Source organism: Macrobrachium rosenbergii, chromosome 2 (assembly GCF_040412425.1).
Source record: "Macrobrachium rosenbergii isolate ZJJX-2024 chromosome 2, ASM4041242v1, whole genome shotgun sequence".
NCBI lineage: Eukaryota > Metazoa > Arthropoda > Malacostraca > Decapoda > Palaemonidae > Macrobrachium > Macrobrachium rosenbergii.
The window spans coordinates 48,648,325-48,675,076 of record NC_089742.1 but is presented as its reverse complement, the minus strand read 5'-3'; the positions used below and the strand labels follow the sequence as shown (position 1 = coordinate 48,675,076).

At 38.4% G+C, this 26,752-nt stretch overlaps 1 protein-coding gene across 1 annotated transcript in view; it reads left to right on the top strand.

Moving 5' to 3' along the window:
- LOC136846466 (influenza virus NS1A-binding protein homolog B-like) overlaps window positions 1-26,752 on the top strand; it is a 33,488-nt gene that overhangs the window by 2,760 nt on the left and 3,976 nt on the right. Inside the window, exons 2-12 of the mRNA XM_067117267.1 lie at window positions 15,850-15,977; window positions 21,133-21,243; window positions 21,457-21,588; window positions 21,797-21,937; window positions 22,274-22,453; window positions 22,749-22,883; window positions 23,026-23,155; window positions 23,527-23,985; window positions 25,891-26,016; window positions 26,171-26,344; window positions 26,492-26,662. Coding sequence (XP_066973368.1) covers window positions 15,855-15,977; window positions 21,133-21,243; window positions 21,457-21,588; window positions 21,797-21,937; window positions 22,274-22,453; window positions 22,749-22,883; window positions 23,026-23,155; window positions 23,527-23,985; window positions 25,891-26,016; window positions 26,171-26,344; window positions 26,492-26,662 — 1,882 coding nt within the window. The 5' untranslated portion in view covers window positions 15,850-15,854. The remainder of the gene's footprint in view (window positions 1-15,849; window positions 15,978-21,132; window positions 21,244-21,456; window positions 21,589-21,796; window positions 21,938-22,273; window positions 22,454-22,748; window positions 22,884-23,025; window positions 23,156-23,526; window positions 23,986-25,890; window positions 26,017-26,170; window positions 26,345-26,491; window positions 26,663-26,752) is intronic.

Here is a 26,752-nt window from a genome sequence, read left to right as displayed (position 1 = left end):
TCAAAAAGGACAACTCCATCAACAAAGGAACTACGTTCATTACCTCTGGCTTTGTTGGTGGTGTGTAAATTGATTGGCTGGTAAAGGCAGACAATGTTTCACCAGTTACTCTATGAACAAGTAGAAAAAAAAATTGTAATCAATCATTGATAAGCAGCTCTTGTCTTACTTATAGCGTGTGACACGGCAAACATGCAGTACCCTTTTGTTTTTAGTGACTAGAATGAAAATATAATCAATATTTCGTCGTTTTTAGTGAGTAGAGAAAAAAATATGGCAAATATACCCTCTGACAAAACGGTAACAGAAATGTTTTTCTTACTCTGCTACATTGAAAGCACACCCTAGGCCTAGCCGGATAACGTTTCTAGTCCTTTCGCTTATCCGGACCCAAGCAAAGCCAGACGGTCCGGGATCGATTGGGGAGAGGAATGGACGGATGAGTCATGTTCTCTCTCTCTCTCTCTCTCTCTCTCTCTCTCTCTCTCTCTCTCTCTCTCTCTGGCGAAATTCAGCACAGGCGATGACGTAACGAATTGAATCAAAGGATTTCTTTAAGTTTGGCGTTTTCTAGATTCAAATGATCTCGTAATCTATAAATGGAGATTTTGGATCCGCGTTTAACTTAAAATGTTGTGGGGGTGTGTTTTGGTGTATGTTAAACACTGATCAAAAGTAGTCGTAAAGTAATTTTTATACTGTAAAAACCTTCACAGGTGTTTAGCAAAATAAACGTAAATTTATCCAAGAATTTTTTTAAAAGCAGTAGGCGGCTTCCCGGCTGCTTCATTTAAATTCATCAGTGAGACCAACCAGCTTTGGTAACCAGATCTCTCTCTCTCTCTCTCTCTCTCTCTCTCTCTCTCTCTGAGGGCTGGTAGCCTTACATGATTTGAGCATTGTATCATTGGCAGTTCTGCAACGCATGGTTTTCCTCTTGACTTGTTTGAAAATAATGCCAATTTGAATTTTCTTTGTGTGTATGTCAGTGTGCCTGTGGCTGAGAGAGAGAGAGAGAGAGAGAGAGAGAGAGAGAGAGAGAGAGAGAGAGAGAGAGTGTTAGCCGGCTCCTGTAGATCACGCTTAGTGCTGTCTTTGAATTCTGCTGGTTGCGTCATCCAAACTGTTATTGTTCGTGTTATAAATGCGTCTTGCTAATATTTATAAGACACACCTCGAGTTGATTGCATATTAATTGATTTCAGAAGCCTTTCGGGAACTTCAGAAAGCAACAGATTTGCGTAGGTTCACCATCGATCAGCTCCTTTCAAAGTAGGATACTGTTTTAACACTTAGCCTATATACCCAATCAAGTTGCATCCGGTTAGTCCTGGTAACCGTACAGGTTTCAAAGACACGACAACCCCTCCATTTTAAAGTGTGCTCTTAAGACTTGGTTTCGCCTGCGCGTCCATACTGCAAGGCGGGCGTGGAAAACTCTACGGGATTTGCACGCTTGTTTCCGTTGCTCACACTGGGCCTATAGTTGTGTTTTAAGTTTTCTCGTTTTTTCTCCTCTATTTCCTCTCTACTTGTAAGGCATGTTTTCTTGTGCGTTACGTTTCAACCCGTTCTTCATCCTTTATGCTTTATCATAGTTTTGTATTACTTTTATTATATAACGTGACCTTGTAGGTAACCATTCTTATGGGAAAGCAAGTGGAAGATGAAGATTAATATACAGATTTTAATCAGTCAGTAAACCCAAATGTAAGTAATTTAGATTAACTAAATCTCAGTTGAATAATAGACAACTGTAACTGCTAGGGAGACTTGTCAAGTTAAGAGGAGAATTTAAGTGCCTAGCGTTTAGTCAATTGTGGTAGGTTGGAGTTGTGTTGGGTGGTGGGGGGTAGATGGGAGAAAGGGGGGGGGGAGGGAGTATTACCTCGACGAGGTAATACTTCCCGGAATGTAACCATTCACCAGCTCTCTCTCTCTCTCTCTCTCTCTCTCTCTCTCTCTCTCTCTCTCTCTCTCTCTCTCTCTCTCAGGATGGAAGACGACTGTATCGCGGGATGCTTCCGTTGTTTACTCAGTAGAGTCTAGGTTTCGAAAGATATTGACGAAATCTTAAAAAAAAAAAAAAAGCCAAGACCCTAAGAGATGACAATTTTCCTGTGGGGTTTGTATTCTTCCACAATAAATAAACACTGGAAGGAGAATTTCAATCAAATTGTCCTCGAAAAACTTAATTAACACGTGTAAAGATGGCTTTGTTTCTTTTGGAAGTTTTAAAAATGTAGAAATAATCTTAGTTGATTTTCAGTATTCTAAGGCTGAGTCCTATAGTTTCAAGAGTAGGCAGATGGCTCCTTGAATTTTATGTTCTGCACAGTTTGCTCGTGCAGTCTGCCTCGAATTGTATCACAGGGATGTAAGAGTTTTGACATGTCCCAGGCTAAAGAATTTACAGACTGTAGCCTCTCGTGTCGAATTTAATTCCAGATATTCAGACCACTGACTGTTCACAGTACCGTAAAACTCTGAAGCACTGACTGACATTGTCAAGGTTGTTGATGGACGTAAGCCTATTAAGCGATTCTCCCTTTATTTTACAATTACTTACATTTTTATCTATATAATTTATTTTTTTCTTTTGTAGTAACTGATCTCTTCTTTCTGTATTTCTTATTGCCCTCTGTTACGTCTTTCAAATGAACGCCATATTTTTGGAAGCTTGAATTTCAAGTCAGTGGCCCCTGTGGTGGGCTTGTTTCATATGCATAGGATTCATCTCCTGTATAATAGTAATTCAGGCTATGTTTCTGCATTTAAATGTCCACCCCCCTGTAATTTTTAAATATTTGTGTTTTCTCGGCAGGTTTGTTGCAGACTGCATAAAAATTAATAAATAGAGGCGAAGAATTTTCAGTATAACTGTTGGCAAGGTTTTCATGTTCCAAGGTTGTGTGGTGTTGAACCTTCACGCGTTCTTTCAAAATGACGCTCAATTTTAAAGTACAGTGAAGCTAGAAGCTTTTCCTTGCTGACATGGCAGAGTTGTGACTCTCTCTCTCTCTCTCTCTCTCTCTCTCTCTCTCTCTCTCTCTCTCTCTCTCTCTCTCTTCTGTGTGTGTGTGTGTGTAGGAGTAGGTCTATTTAGTTCTCTCTCTCTCTCTCTCTCTCTCTCTCTCTCTCTCTCTCTCTGTGCTAAGCAGTGTGTAGTTGTATGCCTATATGCCGTAATGAATGCGCAGTGGTTACTAGGTTTGGACTCATTTATATGCCCCTAGTTATCTGTTGTTGCATAAGGTACAATTTTATTTGGAAGTTAATGTCAAGATCGTCTTCAATTGTATGCCTTTGGAGATTCTAATGAGAGAGAGAGAGAGTTATTACTTAAAAATATCTGAGCATTAGGAAATGATTGAGGAAGAAGTCTTCACTTAAAAATCAGTAAATAAATTACCAACACGTTCCATCTCTATGTGCGTTAATGCATTGGACGCAAGCTTGCAACATGCAAAGCACATTTTTTTCTACCAGTATTCTGCCAGTGAATATCACGAGGCCAGAACAGGAAGTCGGAACAGATGTAAAATTTGCGTGTGCATTCGGAAGATTGCATTGTCAGAGCTGTATTGCAAAAAAAAAAGATTCTCGCTCTTGCAACGTGACCTATGTTTTAAAGGGCCACTGGCATAAGCCTATTGGAGCATCTCTTCGGCTCCTAGCTGCAACCCCTTGCGTATTACCATTCTTCCATCTTATTTTCCACCCTCTCCTAGTTGTTTCACAGTGCCACTGCGAAGTTTTCCTCCTGTTACACCTTTTAAAGCTTTCTTCACTCTGTTTCCCTTTCAACTCTGAATGACCTCATTGGTCCTAGCGCTCGGCTTTTGGCCCAAATCTTATATTCCAGTTCTGATTCAGCGCACAAGCTGTCCTGGGAATAAGGTATTTCACCTGAGTTAAGAGTAAGTTGTGATGAATTGAAATTATGATATTTTGTGCAATTTAGGTCGGTACATCTGTTAGGTGAGATGGGTTTTGACTTTGTTTCATATGGGTACACTTGATGTTTCATGTGGGTATTTGCTAGTGGTCCCCCCCCCCTCTCTATCTCTCTCTCTCTCTCTGTAAGTGTGTGTGTGAAAAGTAAGATTATGCTTTGATTTTGTTCATATGGGTATATTCTCTCTCTCTCTCTCTCTCTCTCTCTCTCTGAACTAAGATTAGGCTTTGATTTAATTCATGTGGGCATTTGCTGAACACACTCTCTCTCTCTCTCACTCTCTCTCTCTCTCTCTCTCTGAAGTAAGATTAGGCTTTGATTTAATTCATGTGGGCATTTGCTGGAACACACTCTCTCTCTCTCTCTCTCTCACTCTCTCTCTCTCTCTCTCTCTCTCTGAAGTAAGATTAGGCTTTGATTTAATTCATGTGGGCATTTGCTGGAACTCTCTCTCTCTCTCTCTCTCTCTCTCTCTCTCTCTCTCTCTCTCTCTCTCTCTCTCTCAGTAAACTTCACTGATGGAGCAGCAGATGCCTTGGGATGGAGACGAAAGGAGGCCTTGATCGAGCAGCAGTGAGTAGTCAAAGAGAGTTCAGTGACCTCACACACACCTGCAGTAGCAGCAGGATCCAAGATGGAGGGAGGTGGTGGGTGGGTAGGGGAGGGTGATTGGCGGTTTTCGAGGATTGGGTGCGTTCCGTTGCGTGTATATGAATTTTTAAAATTTAATTTTTAGTTTTTTTATTGTAAATGGAAGGGCTCCGGAGGTCCTTCTGTTGACAGTGCTTTTGTGTTGAAATTCTGACGAAAGCTTCTGTCTAGAATTGGGACAAATGTATAATCGTTTGAGATTCGCAGATCTCTCTCTCTCTCTCTCTCTCTCTCTCTCTCTCTCTCTCTCTCTCTCTCTCTCTCCATCCAGACAGAAGTCCTTCTAAGTTGACAGTGCTTTTGTGTTAAGATTCTGTCGAACGCCTTTGTAGGTCTAGAATGGGGACAAATTTATAACCTTTTTAGATTCGCACATGTATACTTGACTCTCTCTCTCTCTCTCTCTCTCTCTCTCTCTCTCTCTCTCTCTCTCTCTCTCTCTCTCTCTCGTGTAAAGTTACGGTGAGTATTCGCATTCAGCTGTGTTCGCACACACAAACACAACACATGACTCCACGCGTACTTGGTCTGACTCGCATTTGTAACTTGAATAAATGTCAATTTGCCTTTCTTTCGACCCTAGGTAGACTACATAAACGATTTCAAAGCCTCCGTGAATGAATTTCGATCTCTGGAAAGTATATAACCGGCAGGGAAAATGCTCTTAGAGGCAGCGGCTTCCAGGATTGTAAAAAAAAAAAAAAAAAAAATTATGCCAGGCGGTTGGGCGCCATCTCAGCCTTATTTCGCCTAATGCCATTAACCGGGAGACGGAGCGAGCGAAGCCGTACTGGAGTAGGATGTGGCCGGTAGGGGGTGTGGTCATGGAATGGCCCCCGCCTTTTTTTAACTCTCCCGCAAACGGTCTGGGGAAAATATAGCAAAGAGCTCTTGTCTTTTAACCCAGTTATTTATGGGTTGGTGACTCGATTTCAGTGCTATTCAACAGATGGCATTTACCGCGGTTGTTGAAGAGTAGGTCTAGATGGTACAGGTTTGACTTGATTTTTCTCTCGGGGGAGGGGGCGGGTCCAATTTAAAGTTTGGATTTAAACACAGAGTCTTGAAAGGGATATATGCATAGATATGTGGTTTTCATTAAATTTTAAGGCCTAAAAGAACCCTCCACAGCAGGTGAGTCTGACCTTGCTTTGCTTTGTGTATCATTGTCTTACGAGTGGAACTTTCAAATCGAGGAGGAACAGCTTTTCATTTCAGCCACTGCATTTCTCGTCATTAACGACCTCAGTTTGTGTGACGCCAGTGTACGTATGGTACAAATAAATCGATGAGGATTTTCCCCACCTACGCTTCCTGGTTTCTTATTCCTTGTTGTTGGGAGAACGAAGTGCTGGTTGATGCAAAAGTGGCTTTACATGCTACCTAAGGCTCAGTTGCCTGTCTTTTGTTTGTAGGCTAATATTACTTAAGGGTCTTTGCAGCGTCCCTTCGGCCCCTAACTGCAACCCCTTTTCATTCCTTTTAATGCACCTCCGTTCGTATTCTCTTCCTTCCGTCTTACTTTCCTTAACCTCTCCTAACAATTGATTCATAGTGCAGCAGCGAGGTTTTCCTCATGTTACACCTTTCAAACATTTCTACTCTCAATTTCCCTTTCGGCGCCGAATGGCCTCGGGTTTCAGCGCTCGGGCTCTGGCTTGTATCTTATATTTCAATTTCTGTATTTTAATTTCTATCTGTGCTCTTTTTTTTTTTCATCGAGTCGCAAATTCATGGGATGTTTGCTTAGCATGTTGCAATGTCGGGTATGATGATGTTGAATCATTTTAATTCCAATATGTGTTCCCAAAAGCCTTGGAAAGCTGTGATATCGATTGGTATAAGTAATGAGGCTCGCTTTTAGTGAAGTGTTAACTTCTTTTAATTTTCTGTGATGACGTCAGGAAGTAGACTAATTAATATGGAGTCAGGTTAAGGAGGAAATGTTCCACTGAGAGAGAGAGAGAGAGAGAGAGAGAGAGAGAGAGAGAGAGAGAGAGAGAGATATTGTGATTGTGTTTGTACGCGTGCTCTGCCCCTTTTTGAACGATACGTTTCTTACAGAATATATTGTGGATTTCAGATAAATCTGAGTAAGTTGACAAAAAATTGAATTACAGATATATCGGAAGATAGGCTGATATAAAAAGTGCGATGCGCGCTCTTTAATGTGAAATGTGGAAATGTATCTCGAATCTGGCGCTGAGCGATTGCATATAGTACCCGGCAACTGGACTGTGAATGTGTTCGGACACGGTTGGCGTGGTTTGCTCGACAACCAACCCCTCCCTCCTTTATTTATTTTTTGTCCACTTAAGACTTCCAACCCTCCCCCTTTATTTATTTTTTGTCCACTTAAGACTTCCAACCCCTCCCCCCTTTATTTATATTTATATAATTTTTGTCCGCTTAAGGCTTCCAAGCTGGCGAATGCATTCGTAGACGGCTTTGAACAGCCCGATCCTCTCGTCAAGTTCAAGACTGGGAACCGATCACTGTAAGCCTTCAACAGCTTATGTATTTGTTTGTAAAATTTTCTTGATATGATTTTTAAATAAAAAAAAAAAAAAAGCGAACGGTTACAAAAGTTTGTAAACCTCGCGGTGACTGGAGCTTAGAAAATCGGCCTATAAATCCAAAAAGTTGGCGTCATATTTGTAAGAGTAAACGCCCTGAATGTGGGATTCCGACGTGTGAAAGGTCGATTGAAGAAAGGAAGTTATTTGTTGTTTTATTTGTCTTTTTTTATTGAACGGTTAATCCTTTTAAAGTTTGGGTTATTGTAAACTTGTATTCTTTGGAAAATGAAACTAGGAACTTATGACTTTTTAATGTGTGTATTTATGGTACTATGAAAATGTTTTCTTCGCTTTCAGATACGAAAGTTAGATCATCCGAATTTTCAATTTTCCTACTGTTATGGGAGAGGGCAAGCTTAAGTTTGCGTTAGATTACAGTCACTGTAATATAATACAGGTTGAAATTCTAGATGATGCTGTCTCGAAAGTTGAGCGTAAATCTTTTATGGTGCTATAAAGTGCCCATAGTTTCGGGAAACCGAAGCCTTACTTTTTGGCGTTCAATAGACCCAGGTCATATGACACCGATATATCCTAATGTAAAGTTGATTATTTTTTAAATGTTTATTTACCGATCTCTTGATCCTGCGAAAAGATAAAGCTCATTTGTGTAATATCTCTTCATACTCTATATTTTAAATTATACAGTTGCAGTATTAAGGAAAACAGTGATATAAAAATTCTTCACATGACTGGCTGTGTAATTTTAGCCTATAGGAAGTCGTATCCTTTGGAGTGGCTCGTGCTTAAAATAATAGTAATTACTGTGATAGCAATTAGTTTGAATTAGTTACCTACTCACTTTTAAAAACACGCTGACGTTCCTTTGAGGTGTTAAGTAGGGAGGTGCAAAGTACTGGCATGGGTCCACTGGTCAAACAATGCCAAGGTTGGCTGAGCGCCAGAGAGAGAGAGAGAGAGAGAGAGAGAGAGAGAGAGAGAGAGAGAGAGGGGGCAGCAGAAAGGAAGGGGATCTCTCTCTCTCTCTCTCTCTTCTCTCTCTCTCTCTCTCTCTCTCTCTCCTCCTAACTCTACCTTCATTAACTGATAAACAGATGTAGGGAGAAAATGACTCTCTCTCTCTCTCTCTCTCTCTCTCATTAACCGATAGAGAGAGATGCAGGAAGAAAAATAACTCTCTCTCTCTCTCTCTCTCTCTCTCTCTCTCTCTCTCTCTCTCTCTCTCTCATGTTAATGAAAGTAGAGTTAGGATCGAAGATTCAGCTCTGGTCGTGAGTATAGTCACTATAGTGTGTAGCTGTCCGTTCTTCAGTCTTCCAAACTGTAGTTATAGTTACCACGGCAACGAACGAGTCCTCCTCCTCCTCCTCCTCCTCCTCCTCCTCCTCCTCCTCCTCCTCCTCCAGTTCGGTAACTCTTCTTTAAGGTTAGGGAACCCTCATACACTACTTTGGAATGGCTACAACCTCTCTCTCTCTCTCTCTCTCTCTCTCTCTCTCTCTCTCTCTCTCTCTCTCTCTCTCTCTCTCTCTCTGTGTGTGTGTGTGTGTGTGTGTGTGTGTGTGTGTGTGTGACACAAAATCTTATCTTCACATGAATAACATATGTTTTGCAAGTGCTGGGAGGGAGTCAGCCTTCATGTTATTATAATGCTATCATATCAAAGATGTCAGTTCCCAGAAAAGCTGCTGTGGTTTTGTTGTGCCCTATTGTTTTTCTTCGCTTTTTGTTGTTTTTCTTCGTTATTTGTTGTTTTTCTTAGTTTCTCACAGTTTTTCTTCGTTCTTTGCTGTTTTTCTTTATTTTTATTCTTCGTTCTTTGTTATTTCTCATCCTTTTTGCTCTTCGATCTTTGTTTTTCTTCATTGTTGCTCTTCGTTCCTCGTTGTTTTTCTAAGTTCTTTGATGTTTTTCTTCGTGGCTGTAGCTAGCGACCAGCGGGTTGTAGCGACCGTGACATCAATGGACTTCATTGATATACGTTGTTTAAATCCATGTTTTTGTACTGAGGATTCAGGTTGCGTGACTTCTTGTAGATTGTAGCGTTTCTGTGGCCCTGTCTACTTAGTACCCCTTTTCTGGTCTGGCACTGTATTCATGGTATCCTCTTCTGATGTGGCACTGTATGTGGTATCCTTTTCTGTTGTGGCACTGTGTTCATGATATCCTCTCCTGGTGTGGCACTGTGCGTGGTATCTTTTTCTGGTCTGGTACTGTATTCATTGTATCCTCTTCTGGTCTGGCATTGTATTCGTTGTATCCTTTTCTGGTCTGGCACTGTATTCATGGTATCCTTTTCTGGTCTGGCACTGTATTCATGGTATCCTTTTCTGGTCTGGCACTGTATACATGTATCCTCTTCTGGTATGGCACTGTATTCATGGTATCTTTTTCTGGTCTGGCACTGTATAAGTGGTATCCTTTTCTGGTCTGGCACTGTATACATGGTATCCTTTTCTGGTCTGGCACTGTATACGTGGTATCCTTTTCTGGTATGGCACTGTGTTCATGGTATCCTTTTCTAGTCTGGCACTGTTTGTGGTATCCGTTTCTTGTATGGCGCACTATTCTTGGTATCCTTTTCTGGTCTGGCACTGTATTCATTGTATCCTTTTCTGGTCTGGCACTGTTTGTGGTATCCGTTTCTTGTATGGCGCACTATTCTTGGTATCCTTTTCTGGTCTGGCACTGTATTCATTGTATCCTTTTCTGGTCTGGCACTGTTTGTGGTATCCGTTTCTTGTATGGCACACTATTCTTGGTATCCTTTTCTGGTCTGGCGCTGTACATGGTTGGCACTATACATGGTTTCCTTACCTGGTATGACACTGGATTCGTGGTATCGTCTTCTGCTGATGTGTATTGATATGGTACTGTATTCATGGTACCCTAGTCTATGATAGGGTACCAAATTCGGTAACCTGGTTTTGCATTGTACAGTATTACTGGTATGGGCGGTACTGTCAACACTTTACTTGAGTGTTTGCGTGAGAAAATCATTATGGATTTACATGCACATGCGATACTTTTATGTAAATCATTCTGGTTATGCACGCAATCTCTCTCTCTCTCTCTCTCTCTCTCTCTCTCTCTCTCTCTCTCTCTCTCTCTCTCTCTCACACACACACACACACACACACACACACACACACACACACACACTATCTGCACGTGAATAACAATTTTTTTTCGGAAACCAAACCGAAAATAGTATTGAGATTCTCTCTCTCTCTCTCTCTCTCTCTCTCTCAATGCATTCCTTGACTGTTATTTTTTTTTACCTCCCGTCCACTCCCCAGAAAAAAAAACAATTTACCTATATACCAAAATCGTCTATTCAGTCCACTAGAAATTATTTGTTTCTTGACGTAGTTACGTCTAAACGACGTCATTTATTTAGGGGTGCTCCTTAGTAATTCGTTCTAATGACGTACACCTTGATGAACGCTGCGTTTTATTTTGACTGTGTTCTAATTGATTTAATTGTGCCTACGTCCACGTCACGTGCTGTAATGTCCAGGATAAATATAGAGTCTACTGCTGCGGGCGCCATCTATAATAATCCAGTAATGGTGATATGGATTATATAATGCTCTCCTTTATTCCTTGGTGACGCGCAGTTCTTTGTACCTTTGTTTTTTTTTTTTTCAAGGCTGAAAATGCTTTTATATTATTGTTTAATAAAAGCGTTTTCAGCATCGAGTCAATTCTTGTCATACTGAAACAAAAAATAAATATCTTTCGAGCTGGAAGAAGGCTTTAGCAGTCTGATCAAGTTTTTTTCAACATGAAAGCTATTTTTAAAGCTAATATGTTCTTTTCATGCAGATGGGTTTATCAAGCTGAAAAAGCTTAATCTGGAATAATAGTCTTAAGCTTGACAAACCCTTTTCAAGCTGGAGAAAACCCTTTCAAGCTGAAGACTTCTTCAAGCTGGAAAAACCCTTTAGGGTGAAAACTTTTTCAAGCTTAAATTAAAGTCTTTTTAAGCTTAAAATTTTTTTTCGAAGCAGAAAAACTGCTTTTTTCGTGCTGGAAAACAACCTTTTCAAGCTGAAAAACTTGGAATAAAATTAACAAGCTGAGCGCGCCAATTTCAAGGTAAAACAACTTTCTTTTTCAAGCTGAAAACGCCATTTAAGCTTAAAAAATTTTTGTTTTAAGTTGAAAAACTTCCTTTTCCAAGCTGGAAAAACTTATTTATTCAAGTTGAAAATCACAATTCAAACTGAAAAAACTTCCTTTTTCAAGCTGAAAAACTCCATATAAGCTGAAAAAACTTCCTTTTTTAAGCAGAAAACCCCCATATAAGCTGAAAAAACTTCTTTCGCTGAAAACTTCCTCTTCAAGCTGGAAAACTCTCCCCCCCTTTCAAGCTGGAAAAACTTCCCTCTTCAAGCTGGAAAAACTCTCCCCCTTTTCAAGCTGGAACTACCCTTTTCTAGCTGGAAAAACTTTCTTCTTCAAGCTGGAAAAACTACCCTTTTCAAGCTGGAAAAACTTCCCTCTTCAAGCTGGAAAAACTTCCCTCTTCAAGCTGGAAAAATTCCCTTTCAAGCTGGAAAACTCTCCTTTTCAAGCTGAAAAAGCCCTCTTTCAAATCAAACACTGGGGAAGTAACTGAAGACGAATATCACGTCAGGGTGTAAGTAACTTAGTAGCCATTGATTGGTTTGTGGTGGATTGCTCGAACCTTGAATCCCACGACGTGAGCTGGAATAGACTCTGAGAGATTGCCGTGTCCTTGTTTGCTGTTGCTATGAGTGTTTTTTTTTTTTTTCTTCTTATTAAAGGAAGCCGTGCCGTGTTTGTGGTTTTCCAGATTACCTTCGTATATGACATACGTCTGTGTATATATACAAATTAGGGTGTGTATATACATATATATATATTTACCTGAGGAGAGAGAGTTTTGGTCTCTGAAATATAGCCTTTATTTTCAGCATTTTGGCGTTTCTATGGGCTCTGTTATATTTGATACAGTATGTACATATATATTTATATAAATTTGTGTATATGAAGCCAAAATGTGTAGGGAAATATAAATACCGGGTTATTAAAATATTTTGGTTTTTACAACCGTGATTAAAACGGTATGGTGCCAGCAACTTAATCCCACTAATGACTTGTTGAGAAGCTGGAAAACTAAGATAACCCCTCCCCCCAATCCCCTAGTGGTAAAATGACCCAAGAAATTTTGTGACAACACTCGAATAATTTTTCAGAAATTGTACAGAATTATGCGCATAATTACATAAGCGAAGCGATTGGTAACAAAGCTCCTGATTTGACCAAGACAAGAGAAGACTTTTGAATCAACTCTGTCAGCAAAAAGACGCTTCGGTAGTTTTGAAGAGTATTTTCTAAGATTTCTCGTATGTTCAGACAGCCAGTGTACATTCCAAGTCGCGTGGATGTGGGAATTGGCTCTGTCCTGCAGTTGGAGGGTAGTTTTAGGAGACGTCAGGGAAATAGTAAGGAAGAATTACAATGCTAGCTAGCATCGGAATGCTTCAAGAGAATCAGTGGTCTGCAGTCATGTTGCTGTTCAAATTTGCTGTCAACATTCTTATTGAAAAAGATTGCGACATGTAACTTGTTTCAGATGATGGCTAAACCAAAATAGCTTTAGTTTTAAGTTAGGGTCATGTGATTAGGAATTAACATACGTCACAGATTTTCGTAGCTGGACCTCGTACTAGTGAAGTGCGCACAAATCCCTACATAAGATACAGAGATACATTACATTACTATCCCTTCAATTGAAGCTCTAACATAGGTAACCTTGTAGACACCAGTTCTCGGCATTTGCAACATGTTTAAGTCTCATTAGGTTTCCTTAGGCCTAAGCTAGCCTGGAGAGATGAACTAGTTTTGTTAGGCCTAACCTGAAGCCCGCATATGCTTTTTTGTTTGTTCCTGAGCTGTTCTTGAAGTTCCTTTCGTGCCAGTTGTGGAAGTACACCAACCAATACGAGTCTCTCTCTCTCTCTCTCTCTCTCTCTCTCTCTCTCTCTCTCTCTCTCTCTCTCTCTCTCTCTCCTGGGGAAGTCCCAGAGACACTTTCGGCGCGCAACGCAAGCTAGCTTCATTGTGCACTGTTCAGGTCTTGTTCGTAGCTTCAAGGAAGCCCCTTTGTTCAGTAAACACTAGACACATTATTGTTCTTTTTAGTTACAGAGCTGTCTCATCAGTTGCATTGCAATTCGTAAATAAGGGTGATTTATTTTTCAAGAGTTAATAATACTACGGCTCAATAAATGCATACATTGAGCTTCAGGAGAGGGCCATTGCCGACTTCTGATTATATTTATATCTATATTCCAGTTTTAGAATCTTAAATATTTATCTGCCAGGGAACACCTTCACACAGACACTGAAGAATAAACTGCAAGGATCATCTTTACCCCGAACCGCAAAGGCCATCATTTCTCGAAAAACATTGTTGCTCAGAAGATGAGAATGGCCTTCTCATGCCATTGACGAAAAAAAACCGGCAGTGCAACAACTTTGTTCTTGTGTTTAGTAACGAAACAACTTTGTTCCTTATGTTTAACCCGTAGCTTGTTATTATGAACAATATAGCAGATTTTTAAGAGAGAAAAATTCAAATATAATGGCATAAATGTGCCACCAATTTGAACAACAAAAAAAAGTTTCGATTAAACAAAACTTTTGATAAGAGGCTCAGTATTTGTGTACATAGGTCTATCTCTCAGGAATTGTGTCCATAGGTCTAAGTATTTGTGTACATAGGTCTATCTCTCAGTATTTGTGTCCACAGGTCTGTCTCCCAGTATTTGCGCCCATAGGTCTGTCTTAAGTATTTGTGCCCATAGGTCTATCTCTCAGTATTTGACCCCATAGGTCTATCTCTCGGCATTTATGTTTATATGTGTTCATAGTTCTATCTCTCAGTATTTGCGAAGAGGCCTCGACAAGATAGAAGAAGCAAAATCGAGAGAGAGAGACTGATTGGCAAGTAATTAGCCAATGAAAGTAACCAATTTCGACGGTGTCTTTGGAATCGAGTTGTTCGTTGTATGCAACAAAGTCTTCTGACAGGAGGGTTTTTTTTTTTCCACAGCGACGATGTGACTTTTTTTTTTTTTTTCCACGTGACGGGAAACAGAGGGACAACCTGCCCAGGACCGGAGGAGGAGGAGGAGGTTAATTATTATGGAACTCTTCCTCTTTAAATGTGACCCAATTAACTTTGGCCCCTAAAGGTGATAGGACCACCGTGCTTGTGACGTCTTGGGTATTTTGAGAAGGAAGGGGAGGGAGTTTTTTTTTTTTCGTAGGGAGTATGTATGATACTTCCGTACTCATTTTTTTTTATTTTTTTGTTGATCTCTTTCCGTATTTTCCTTTACCTCGTCTCACTTCTTTTAACGGACACCATATTCTTCGGAAGGTCGAATTTAAGTTAAAGTCAATGGTCCCTGTAGCCTTGTTGCATAAGAATAGGGTTCATCTTCTGAATAATAATAATAATAATAATAATTGATTTTCACTATCATCTCCATATGTGAACTGATAAGATGCAGCAAATGAATGAAACTTATCAGCAAGCTTCCCTGTCTAGGTCTGCGCATAGAATTCCACCTTTTAAACCACCAAGCTTCATTTGAAACTAAGAAAGACACTTAAAAGAATGTAGTTTAATTGTGCTTCGTTTATGGGTAGCTAGGAACGAAACAGTCATTATTATTATTATTATTATTATTATTATTATTATTATTATTATTATTATTATTATTATTATTATTATTCGGAAGATGAACCGTATTCATATGGAACAAGCCCACCACCACCAAGGGAGCCACCGAGTTGAAATTCTTCAAGCTTCCGGAGAATACGGTGTGCTTAAATATTTAAAAGGAGTAACGGAAAGTAATGGGAAATGCAGAAAGAAGAGATTAGTAATTAGTAATGAAAAATAAACAAAAGGAGATAGAAAATGTAAAAATAATTGTGATTTAATCAGTAGTTATTACCTAAACCGTAAGGATTTGATTCAGTTAGTTATACCAACTGGAAACGGCGTATACAGGGAGCGAATCATGACCTGTGCATGAATATGGATCCAACCCCTATTAGGGGGAACCCCACTCCCTACCCTAACTCCCCCCCCATTCCAACCAACCAAGTACTTGGTAAACATCGTCACTGTGACGACGGCTTTAACTGATAACGAAGATACAGACTAATGCGATAAAATTAATAGTGTATAGCAGACGTCTTTTGATTTACTCGCATGTCAGCGCTTCTTTATATATGCATACTTAAACTTTTCAAGTAGCAGTTTGCGTATTAAATGAATACTTTCAACGTTTTATTTTTTACCTGTCCTTAAACATTGCTAAATTCTGTTTCGATTTATTTAGCTATTTTACACTGGGTGTGTGTGTGTGTATGTATGATCTCTTTTGTGTTATTTAAAAAATTAATATTAATTATTATTGTCATTTGTTTTGAATGTAATTTAGGAAAATGTATAAATAAATAATGGTCAATAAAATATATATATATATATATATATATATATATATATATATATATATATATATATATATATATATATATATATATATATATATATATCCTCTGTACATAGAATGTTAGGATTTCCGGTGTATCATTGGGTGAAGATAATAACTTATCATATTAACAATTTTTTTTTTTTTTCCTCCGCAGGCAAAATGGTGACCGAAGGCAAGATTACTGGTTTGGTGATAGAGGACAGCGTCAGCGTCCTGAACCAGAGGTTGGGTCAGCTGAACCAGCTTCGCAAGAGTCGCCATTTCTGCGACGTCGTTCTGCAGGTACCTACGTTCGACTGACTTGCAGTTTTTTTTTTTTTTTTTTTAAGTTTTCCTTTTTCATATGTAAGAAAATTGCAGGTATATTGACTTGGCAGTTTCTTTTTTTTTTGGGGGGGGTGGGTCTAGAAGTTTTCGTTTTACATTTGTCTGAAAATTGAAGGTATGTTGACTAGCAGTTTTCTTTCTTTCCTTTTGTCTAGAAGTTTTTCTTTTACATTTGTCTGGAATTGCAGGTATATTGACTTGGTAGGTTTTTATTTGTTTAGAAGTTTTCGTTTTACATTGTCTGAAAATTAAAGGTATATTGACTTGCAGTTTTTTTTTTCTAAAAGTTTTCCTTTTACGTTTGTGTTCAGGTATATTGACTTGGCAGTTTTTTTTTTTTCTAAAAGTTTTCCTTTTACATTTGTCTAAAAATTAAAGGTATATTGACTTGGCAGTTTTTTTTTTTTTAAAAGTTTTCCTTTTACATTTGTCTGAAAATTGCAGGTATAATGACTTGGCAGTTTTTATCTTTTTTCCTTTAGAAATTTTGCTTTCACATTGTCCTGAAAATTGTTGCAGCCATATAGAATATTTTAACGTCATGGTGCATTTCGATTGTTAGAACAAACATTGTATTTACTGTCATGTTAGATTTTTTTTTTGATGTGTCGTAAATGGCCCCCAGTTTTGTCAGCCTAGTTTTAATTCTTTTATTTTCGTTTCTGGCAAACGGAACATTTTGCCTTTTTATTCAGTAACACTTTCAAATTGAGGTCGTCATCTCTCTCTCTCTCTCTCTCTCTCTCTCTCTCATATATCATTGTTGTTCTGTGACTTAAATATTACAGCGTTTAGTTGAAAACTTTTTTTCGTAGAAATTTTTCTTCTTGTTATATCAACATGTGAAAGCTCTCTCTCTCTCTCTCTCTCTCTCTCTCTCTCTCTCTCTCTCTCTCTCTCCCAAACATGACAAGAGTATCTCAAAAGGCTGCAATATTTTAAATTTATTGCAGCTCAGGATTTACGCCCTATTCTGCCGTTGTAGAATAGAATGTCTAACACACACACGCACCACACACACACACACACACACACACATACACACACACACACACACACACACACACACACACACACATATATATATATATATATATATATATATATATATATATATATATATATATATATATATATAACTTAAGCATTTCCAGTAGCAACTGATTTAGATGTTTACCACTGCTGCTATAAATTAATATTATTATTATTATTATTGTTATTTTAGAAACCATATGGCACCATTTTTTTTAATCTTGCAGAGGTTCGTTATTTCTCCTGTTTTCCCATGACCCAGACTTTTCGTACCTTCTGCCCGGGTTTAATTTAAACCGCCTGGTTGCTTTGTCCTGGTTGCTTGTCAGCCGCACTGTAAGAGAACTCCGGCAGCTTGGTTAGACTACTCGTAAGACCTACTTCCTCCTCGGGCAGGAGTGTGTGAGAGAAACCACAATTACCGTAATTGCTGCTGGAGGGAATTTGATTGCATGCAAGCACCAGGTCAAACCGGTTTCGTTAGAAACTGTTCGTCTAAACTTAGTTCCTCCTGTGCGTCTAATGTTCGTTCCTCTTGTGCTCCTAACCCTGTGAGTCTAATCTTCGTTCATCATATGTCGTCTAATCTTCGTCCCCTTAATGTTCCCCTTCTTTACGTCTAATCCTCGTTCGCGTTCCGACCTACCATAATTTTCTTCCAACGCAATTGAAGATTAGAAGATTATATGTTTAAGAATCTGCGAAAGTGTTAGGAGAGGCATGATTCCGTGGATCTCTCAGATGAAGACGAAAATCAATCCTTTCTTTTATTATTACTGGGATTTGGCTGGCATTTCAAAGAGTTGCAATGCTCAGCTTTGTAAAGGGCAAGACTCAGTAATGCCACGTTTAAATTTTTTTAAAGAAAATTGTTGTATTGGCAGAAATAATTGTCTTTTGTGCTCTTAGTGACTTATGTTTTATGAATGGTGTTGGTGATGCAGATTTTATTTTGAAAAATCACCAAAAACTAAATAGCAGCCTTAGGAAACTGGTGTTTTCGGCGTATAGTCAGTGTGGACCACAAGAATGAGTGAATTACCTTAGAATAAATTACTTGCATTAGGCGTGTAGGCAGTAAGTTTATTTGTTATTGCCGATTGAAGTTGAGGCGCCTTCGTTTTCATTGCGTCATTGATTTTTGGTAAAGGAATTTAATGTTACAATTATTTGTATATGAACGAAAAACTATTGTTCTTGAAGCATATTCTTATAACTCAGTTGGTCTGTTGGAGCACACGATTGATTGTTCAGATTTATGAATTACTGCGAGAGAGAGAGAGAGAGAGAGAGAGAGAGAGAGAGAGATACCAATTCATTGCGACTATCGATTGGGAGAACAAACCGCAGTTCATGATACCCTTGCGAATCAGGTACCAATTCAAATTTTATCGGTGTGACGTCAGTCGCCCATCTGCTTTCTTCGTTCTCATAATATAATCGACTTTCTCTCTCTCTCTCTCTCTCTCTCTCTCTCTCTCTCTCTCTCTCTCTCTCTCTCTCTCTCGTTAAACAGTTACATATTTATTCCAGTTAATTGTGTTCACGTAATGAAGAAACTGTTAAGAGACAACCTATAGAACATTATATATACAACCTATATATATATATATATATATAATATTATATATATATATATATATACATATATATATATATATATATATATATATATATATATATATATATATATATATATATATATATATATATATATATATATATATATATATATGAGTTAAAAGATCTGATAACATAAATACAACCAGAGAAATATTATCATCAGTTTACCAGTCATCAACATTTTACAAATCCTGGTCAACGAGAGAATGGCATTAGGTCTAGGGGTTGTTCTCATGACGTCAACGCTGATGTCTTCCGTCAGCCATAATGGGAGCGTTCTCTTCCTCCTTTGTCGTCCAGTTGCAAGAGCGAGTTGTGGTTAGACAAAATGAAAAAAAAAAGATAAAGAATTAAATTGGAACGCGAAAGTATTACGACTCCATTTGGTCTTGAGTATATACAAATGCATTTGGTGAATTTAAATCGCCAGTGAATCTGTTATCGTGTTCGAATTCACCAGAAGCCTTTGAAAGACGCCCGAGAACCATTTTTACTTTTCGTTCACAGCCTCATTTTCCTTATTTGGTGAGGCACAGCCGAACACGTGTCGGGAAAACAGGATTGCCAAAGAAATTAGGGAACATCTTCCCCTAAAAGGGATTAGTGGATTACAGGTTGTGACAAATATGAATTTGGACGATGCTATAATAGAACGGTTAGAGAGAGAAAGGCCGGTGCGTATTATTTTATATATATACGCCTTGTGAATTAAACTGCGGTTAAATCTACATAGTTAAACGCGTTTGTAACCCTGGTAATGTTCAGATATACTATATTCGGATGGTCAGTAGCTATAGATAAGGTCAAAATAAAAACATTTGCGGACAGACCATTTTGGTGAATTCAGAGATCCTCTCTCTCTCTCTCTCTTTTCTTTTGGAAGGGGATAGTCCTAGACGGGAATGGAAATTGTGAGGAGGAAAGTAATGAAGAAATCGCCTTGGCTGAACTCTGAAATTCTCGTTTTTTGCGTAATTTTTGCCGTAGTTTTGATTCTTACTTTCCTGGTGATGGGGCGTCCTTGAATCTCCCAGGTATCGATCTACGAGCAAACATTATTCCACGCGAAAAGGTGAAATGTCAATGGAGCAAGTGTTTTAGGAAGCCAACAAATAGCAGGAGCTAACGGCCAGAGAGAGAGAGAGAGAGAGAGAGAGAGAGAGAGAGAGAGAGAGAGAGAGAGAGAGAGAGAGAGAGAGAGCATCGCTAATGAGATTCTTTCCCCAATTCCCGCGGTGCGTTGTCACGGCCTTAAAGGTTTTGTTGACAAAAATATTTGTTATTCTGATTTCGGCAAGGATTCTTTAGGTGTAAAAATTAGAACTACTTTTATTCCACACAATAAAAAAGAGAGACTGCTGTGTACCTGAATGAACAAAGCTCCTTTAAAGTAGCAGTTTTGTTTCATATATATTCGCAGTCCTAATCCCGTGAACAACAGCTTTTTTTTTAAATTATAGGCAAAGTTTACAAATATTCGCATTTCTGATCGCAAGCAAGGTAAATGAGTGATTATTTAAATTAATTCATATGTAACACAACATGTGTAAGTAAATCGTATATAATTGTCATGGTTAAGGAGAAAAGTACAGTAGAGCAGTGAGGGTAGTCGGCAACTCCAACTCGGCCATGAAGTCAAATCCAGTTAGGGTTTTAAATCGTTCACTTTAGAAACCACCTATTCAGCGTACCCGCATTCAAGAGTACATTCTATCGAGATGTCCGAAATCGCCCTGTATTTGTTTATTTTCGTACTGAAACGGCATAAATAAGTGTTTTAATATACCTGTTTTAATATAGAGAAAACGGAACTTGCCCTTATTTAGGAAGTATGCAAGGTCAGCTGTGCATTGCAGCGTAATGTCGTAAGGATGTAACTTGACAAAGTAATGTGCAGGAAGCATTTTTCCTAATGAGATTAGATCTAGTTTGTACAGCCCTCGGGTTTTTCATGACTCGGCAGTAGCGATGAGCAATTTGCGTTCACGTGTATTGTCTAATTTGGAGACTACCTTTTGTGGAACAGTGTGTTCTAGTGCACAGAGTGGAAAGTGTAGAGCAGTTTCATCTAATTTGTATTTTCTCACCTGATGAATAGCCTAACGCTCAAAGAATGGTTTATTGTATGTTTCTGCCAGATGCACATCTCGGGAAAATGCCATAGTTAGATAGATACAGAGCGTTGTAATCTATTGTTTATTAAGTCCTTTTGATGGGAAAGCCAGCCATGTGTATCCTCTAGACCTTGGGGAAAGCATCTAATTTATGATAGAATACAGATGAGGTTACTACTTTTGTATCCAATGTCAACTGAAATTGGTTAGTGACTTCATGCTCCTTACGTAGCAGTTGAGGTTGCTGAAAGGAAACCCTCTTTTCCTATATAAAGAGAGGGGTTGACAGCCAATGTACTGTACGTATACTAACAGAGGCTGGATTTATTTTTTTATTTTAGGTTGGGAGTTCGGAAATCCATGCGCATCGGTCAGTGCTCGCTTGTGCATCTCCTTACTTCTTTGAGCTATTTACTGCAGAGGATGACCGGAAAACGGCAAGGGAAGGAAAGGTAATATTTGCAGCCTTTGAATGAGTCTCTTACAGAATGTTCCCTATTGCTATATATTTCTCCTGGCTCTATCAGAGCACGGTTAATTTGTAAGTGAAATTCTTTTAAACATGAAAAATAAATTGCTCTGTGTAGTAGTTCTCATTTTATTGGTGTAAATGCAAAGGACTGAATCTCGAAAGCTGAACATTGTTCATTTTCTTCTATTTGCAGCTGCTGTATAAGCTGAATGGTGGTTTCGAACGGGACTCTGTTGAATGTCTTGTCCACTATGCGTACACAGGATGTCTGGATGTCCAAGATCATTTGGTGAAGTCTGTTTTCATAGCTGCCAATCGATTGAAGGTAAAACCTCGACTAAAACCTTCTAGCCAAGACAGTTTCCCAACTGTTTTGGTTACCAAGTTACTGTTTGGTATAATTTGTCCTTCAGAATGGACCCCACTTAATCGTACTTTGTTTTAAGGAATAATTTCATTGTCATACCTTTGCCACTTTGAAGATACTCGAAGTAATAATTCCGATTGCAGTTTCTAATTCGTTTGCTTGGCAGATGGAGACTGTCTCGCATGCTTGTGGCGAGTACCTGGTAGCCCACTTGACACCTGAAAGCTGCTTAGGGATTAGGGCTATCAAAGGCATTGCCTCAAATGCTAAATTAGCTGAGCGCATAGATGAGTACATTCAACAGCAGGTAAGCTCTCTCTCTCTCTCTCTGTCATTAGCTTTTCTTGTGCGATGTGCACTTTTATGCAGCTTTGAATCCATCATAACATGCTATTCCAAAATTCTGGTGAATGAAATGGGAAAATTCCATTCTTTATTATGACGTACTGATTTTTTTATTTGAATTTATCACAAATCTTGTGCTAAAAAAATTCACATGAATTATATATCCTCATTTCACACTTATTCGTAAATAGTTTTATAATATTACCAGCAGTTTTATGTCCAATGAACCAGAGAATTGCTTTAAAAATTTCATTCTTTCCTCAGTAATGAGTTTTTGTTCAATTTTTCATTTACTCAGAGTGACTTGGTATTGGTTACTAGAGATGCCATGGGCGTACCTAAGCTGCAGGTGTCCGTCATCCACATAACCCAGGATGAGGCCAACATTACAGGGCGGGCTCTTTGTAACCTTGTTCTGGAGTGGCTCAAGAAGCAGGTTATTGAGGAGGACTTTCAGCTGGAATTATTGAAAGAGAAGGTAAAACTATGAGGAGATTTTACCAAGTCTCCTCCGGGTTATGATCTGATGTCTTTTCCATGATGGTTAATAAAGACCTCTTTTAATTTGCAGTGCCCCACATGCAGCAAGATTGATTTTCTGAACCATAAGAATTTATAAATGACTCGTTCCCATCGTCAAATAAGTGAATAAGTACGGCGCGTAGTGAGAAAGTTTTCCTAAAAGTGGCTTTTGCAAATTCTCTACCTCATAGCTTCCTGCCTCTCTCTCTCTCTCTCTCAATTACTCATATAAGAAATGTCTTCATCAACAGAAGCACATGCTGTACCTGAACATGGACAATTCGCTCCATGATTGCACAGATATTCAGTCTGGTGAACTCAATGATTCTGATATCGTTCAAGACTACAAAAAGATGTCAAGAAAACTCTCTCAAACAAACATCAAAGTAAGTTTCTTGCTTAATTTGATAGTGATGTGAATATATTTCCTTTTCATTATCTTATAATTTACTATACATACATGTAAAGTGTACATTCATTACTTTACTATACTTCAGTTGGTATATATTAAACACTGGTTTTGTACAGGTACGTAGGAAATCCACCACACCACAGCCTGTGAAACCTCGTTTGATGTTGTATTCTCGCAGCATATCTGACAAAGATGATTCAGAACAAGATACAGAGTGGAAACTCATAGCATATTCTCAAGTAGCTGGTAAGTTCTTTGAACATTCTCATTAAATTTCCAGTTTACATGAAATTAAGCAGTCAGCTGAGAGAAAATAATTTGAGAATTTGTATATTTGAGATTAATACTTTTTTTTTTTTAGATCAGTGGTATTATGTAGTAATTATGTAGTGTTTCAAGGAATATGCAATAATTACACACTAGCTGGTCTGAAATTAAGTTAACTATAACTTATTTAGTTGCAGCTCTGTAACAAGTGGCTTGAACATGTCTGTTTTGAGGTGATTCAGTTGAAAGAAAAAAAAAAAGGACATTAGGCAGGAACTCCCTTCATCCAGGCTAATGATTTGTGGTTTTTGGTTTAATCAGAATTTCAATGTAAATATTTCTCTCACCAGATGGCGCTTGGGTGGCTGTTATCACACTAAAAGGCTCTGTGGCTGTTTTGTCTGTGCAGCAGAAAATGGGTAACTCTTCTCCAACATCTACTCCAATGTCATCTCGCCCATCTTCAGTTGAGAAAGTGGATTTCTATACAGTCATCCCTCACATGGCCTCCCCAAAATGTGCCACTGGAACTGGGAATCTCAATGGACGGCTGTTGGTTTGTGGTGGTTATGACAGAGGTGAATGTTTAAGAACTGTGGAGACTTACTCTCCTGAAACCAATATCTGGACAGCAATGCCTGCAATGCGTCAGGGTCGTGGACGTTTTGATTTGACTGTTCTGGATGGAAAGGCATATGCTGTAGGTGGCTGTGATGGATCAAAGGAACTAAGTAATGTGGAAGTCCTTGATGAAACTGCCTCCAAGTGGATTAGTGTCGCTCCTCTTCCTCTGGCTCGTTCTAACACTGGTGAGGCAATTGCATGTTTAAAGTTCATTTCTACTGATGTTTCTTCTGCTGTTTTGCAGGAAAACCTGAAAAGGATGCAGGAATCCTAAGGAGATTGCACTAAAGTGCAACAGGTCTTGTCTGTACAAAAGGAGTAGTGCTAAAAAGGCAAGTGGCTGTATCATTGCTGAATCAGTATTAGTTCAACAGTAACCTTGTGAGGCTCAGATGCTTTCCTTTCTCATCTAGGCAACCTGGATTGATTGACAGTTTGGCATTAATAGTCCTCTTCCTCTCTCTTTCCAACAGGGCAGTCAAGTATCATGGAGTCTCAACTTGCTAAGTGTGGGCAGGAAACGGGCACAGAATCATTTTTTGTCCTGGCTATGATCATCTGTCATTTGAACAAACTACAGGCAGATTTATTGGCCAATTTTGCAGATGTTCATGTGCCCATTTCTTGACCTATCTCTCGAAGCAAGTTTAAGGTAGCACTGTTAGTGGGGACGCAGATCTACACAACACTTGGAGAGTAACCTTTTGGCTCTTTATAATATGACACAGGTAAGTAATCATGATGAGGTGTTATCGTTTTGCTCACCAAGCACTCATAAAGGGACGTCATTGCATTATCTTGCTAATGCTCACATATTTCATGATATTCCAATATGTTTTCCAGATAGGAGACATAATTTGTGACGCGCTCACAACTGGATGCCTGGAAGCGAAGCCAGAGGAGTTGGTCTCTTTTTTTCCGTAGTTCCAGTTTTGGGTTAATGCTTGTTGGAATATCCCAGGATTTATTTTCCCATCTCAAAACACCAACTCGAATAAAAGTATCCCGATTTAAATGGCAGCAGTCTAATTCACTGTTGGATTTTGTATGTAATGGCTTTTCATGTGTACTTTTCTATAGGTGCAGTGTAAGAGTTGGCTTTTGAAGGTGACTGTTTTTACCTGCATTTTCCCCTTTCTGTGGAGTAGGAGTAGGACCCTTCTCACTGTCAAATATTAATGCTGCTTTCAGGAGTTACAGTGGCGTAAGAGAAATTCAACAAAGAAACTTTGTTTCAGGGACAAATATTTTTATTGTAAAATGTCTAGTTTTCTAATGGCATTTTCTTTTCATTAGTTTACACCGTACAAACAGGATTGTGGCAACAGTGTGGATGGGTCCTATTCAAATAAGAGTAAAACCTAGTTTCTGATTACAGTACTGAAGTTAAGATCTTAGTAAATTTTTTCTTGAAAGCACTGTCAAAGTTTGCTAAAATCTTTTTAAGCATGGGATCAGTAGTTTTAGCTTTCTATAAATTGCAATGACATTTACAGCAAGTTAATTTTTAACCTTTATACAATCTTTATAAAATCAAGGTTTGCAAAATAATGAGAATAAAATCATTCTGCATTTAGTTTAATAAAAACTTTAATTTATTTTATGAAAATTTGTTGTACTGTAGATTTAATTCACTATTCTTGTTGAGAGTGTCACCAGTATATGGTATTTATTTTTTTTACTTTTTAAAATTTGCATTATTTGAAGGTGTAACCTGCTCTTTTAGGTATGTTTTGTACTTTCCATGTCATCTGCCAAGTATCCTAAATATCTTTCAGTGATTTTAGATCTATATTTTAGAAAAATAATTTTTTTGATTCAAGAGTTTGCCTGACTTTTTTAGTATTAAAATTAATGAAAATTTTATTCCTAAGTAAATATTTTATTGTGAAATTTGAGTATTTATAATAAAAGAATGCTGTTCCCATGCTTACTGCAAATTTTACACTGTAAAACAAAACAACATTACTGTACTCAGAATCTTCCTATTAAACCATGACTGACTTTGGTAAAAATGGATGGACAATCTCTTCATGGATTGTTTGTTACTAAGTAAGTCACTAAAGTACATGTTTTTTCATCTTTTGTAGGAGTTTGCAGTGTTGATGGCAGGGTATTCTGCATAGGTGGATGGAATGGCCAGTATGGCATCAAGCAGTGTGATGTGTATGATCCGAAACTCAATCAGTGGACAACTATTGCTCCTCTGCATGTTGGTAAGTTTCTTGAACTGTAAAGCTTTACTTTTTACACATAATTTCAGGAAAAGGAGATAATTGTTGACGATTAAAACCCAGAATTTCAAGAAAATGAGATAATTTTTGATTATTAAAATCCAGAATTTATGCATTTCAAATATTCACTTTTCAGGTCGCTATCAGGCAGGAGTTGCTTCGCTAGCTGGAAAAGTGTATGCCATTGGAGGCTGTGACTCTTGGAACTGCCTCAATTCTGTGGAAGTTTATGACCCAGAAACAGACATGTGGAGATTTGTTGCTCCAATGTCAACTCCAAGACGAGGCTGTGGAGCTGAAGTGTTTAAAGGTGAGGAAGTAAAAAAATCACATATACTTCAATGCTGTGATACAGTAAATAAAATAAACATGAGCAACTTGAAAGTTTTTCATCGTGATAATTACAAAGGCCATTTAGCTTTACAGTCAAGTAAGAATTGTTGCTTTATTTCAATAGGTAAACTTTATGTAGTAGGAGGTTCTGATGGCACCCAGAGTCTGTGCTCGACTGAAATTTATGATCCAGAGACAAATTCTTGGATGCCTGGTCCACCCATGACTACCTGCAGAGCCAATGTTGGAGTTGCTGTTGTCAAAAACAAATTATATGCTGCTGGTGGCTTCTCAGGTAAATAACATTACATTTGTTTCTGACTTAATTCAAAGACCCTTTGAATTTTAATAATTTTCAAATAGGAATGGATTTGAAAAAAATCAA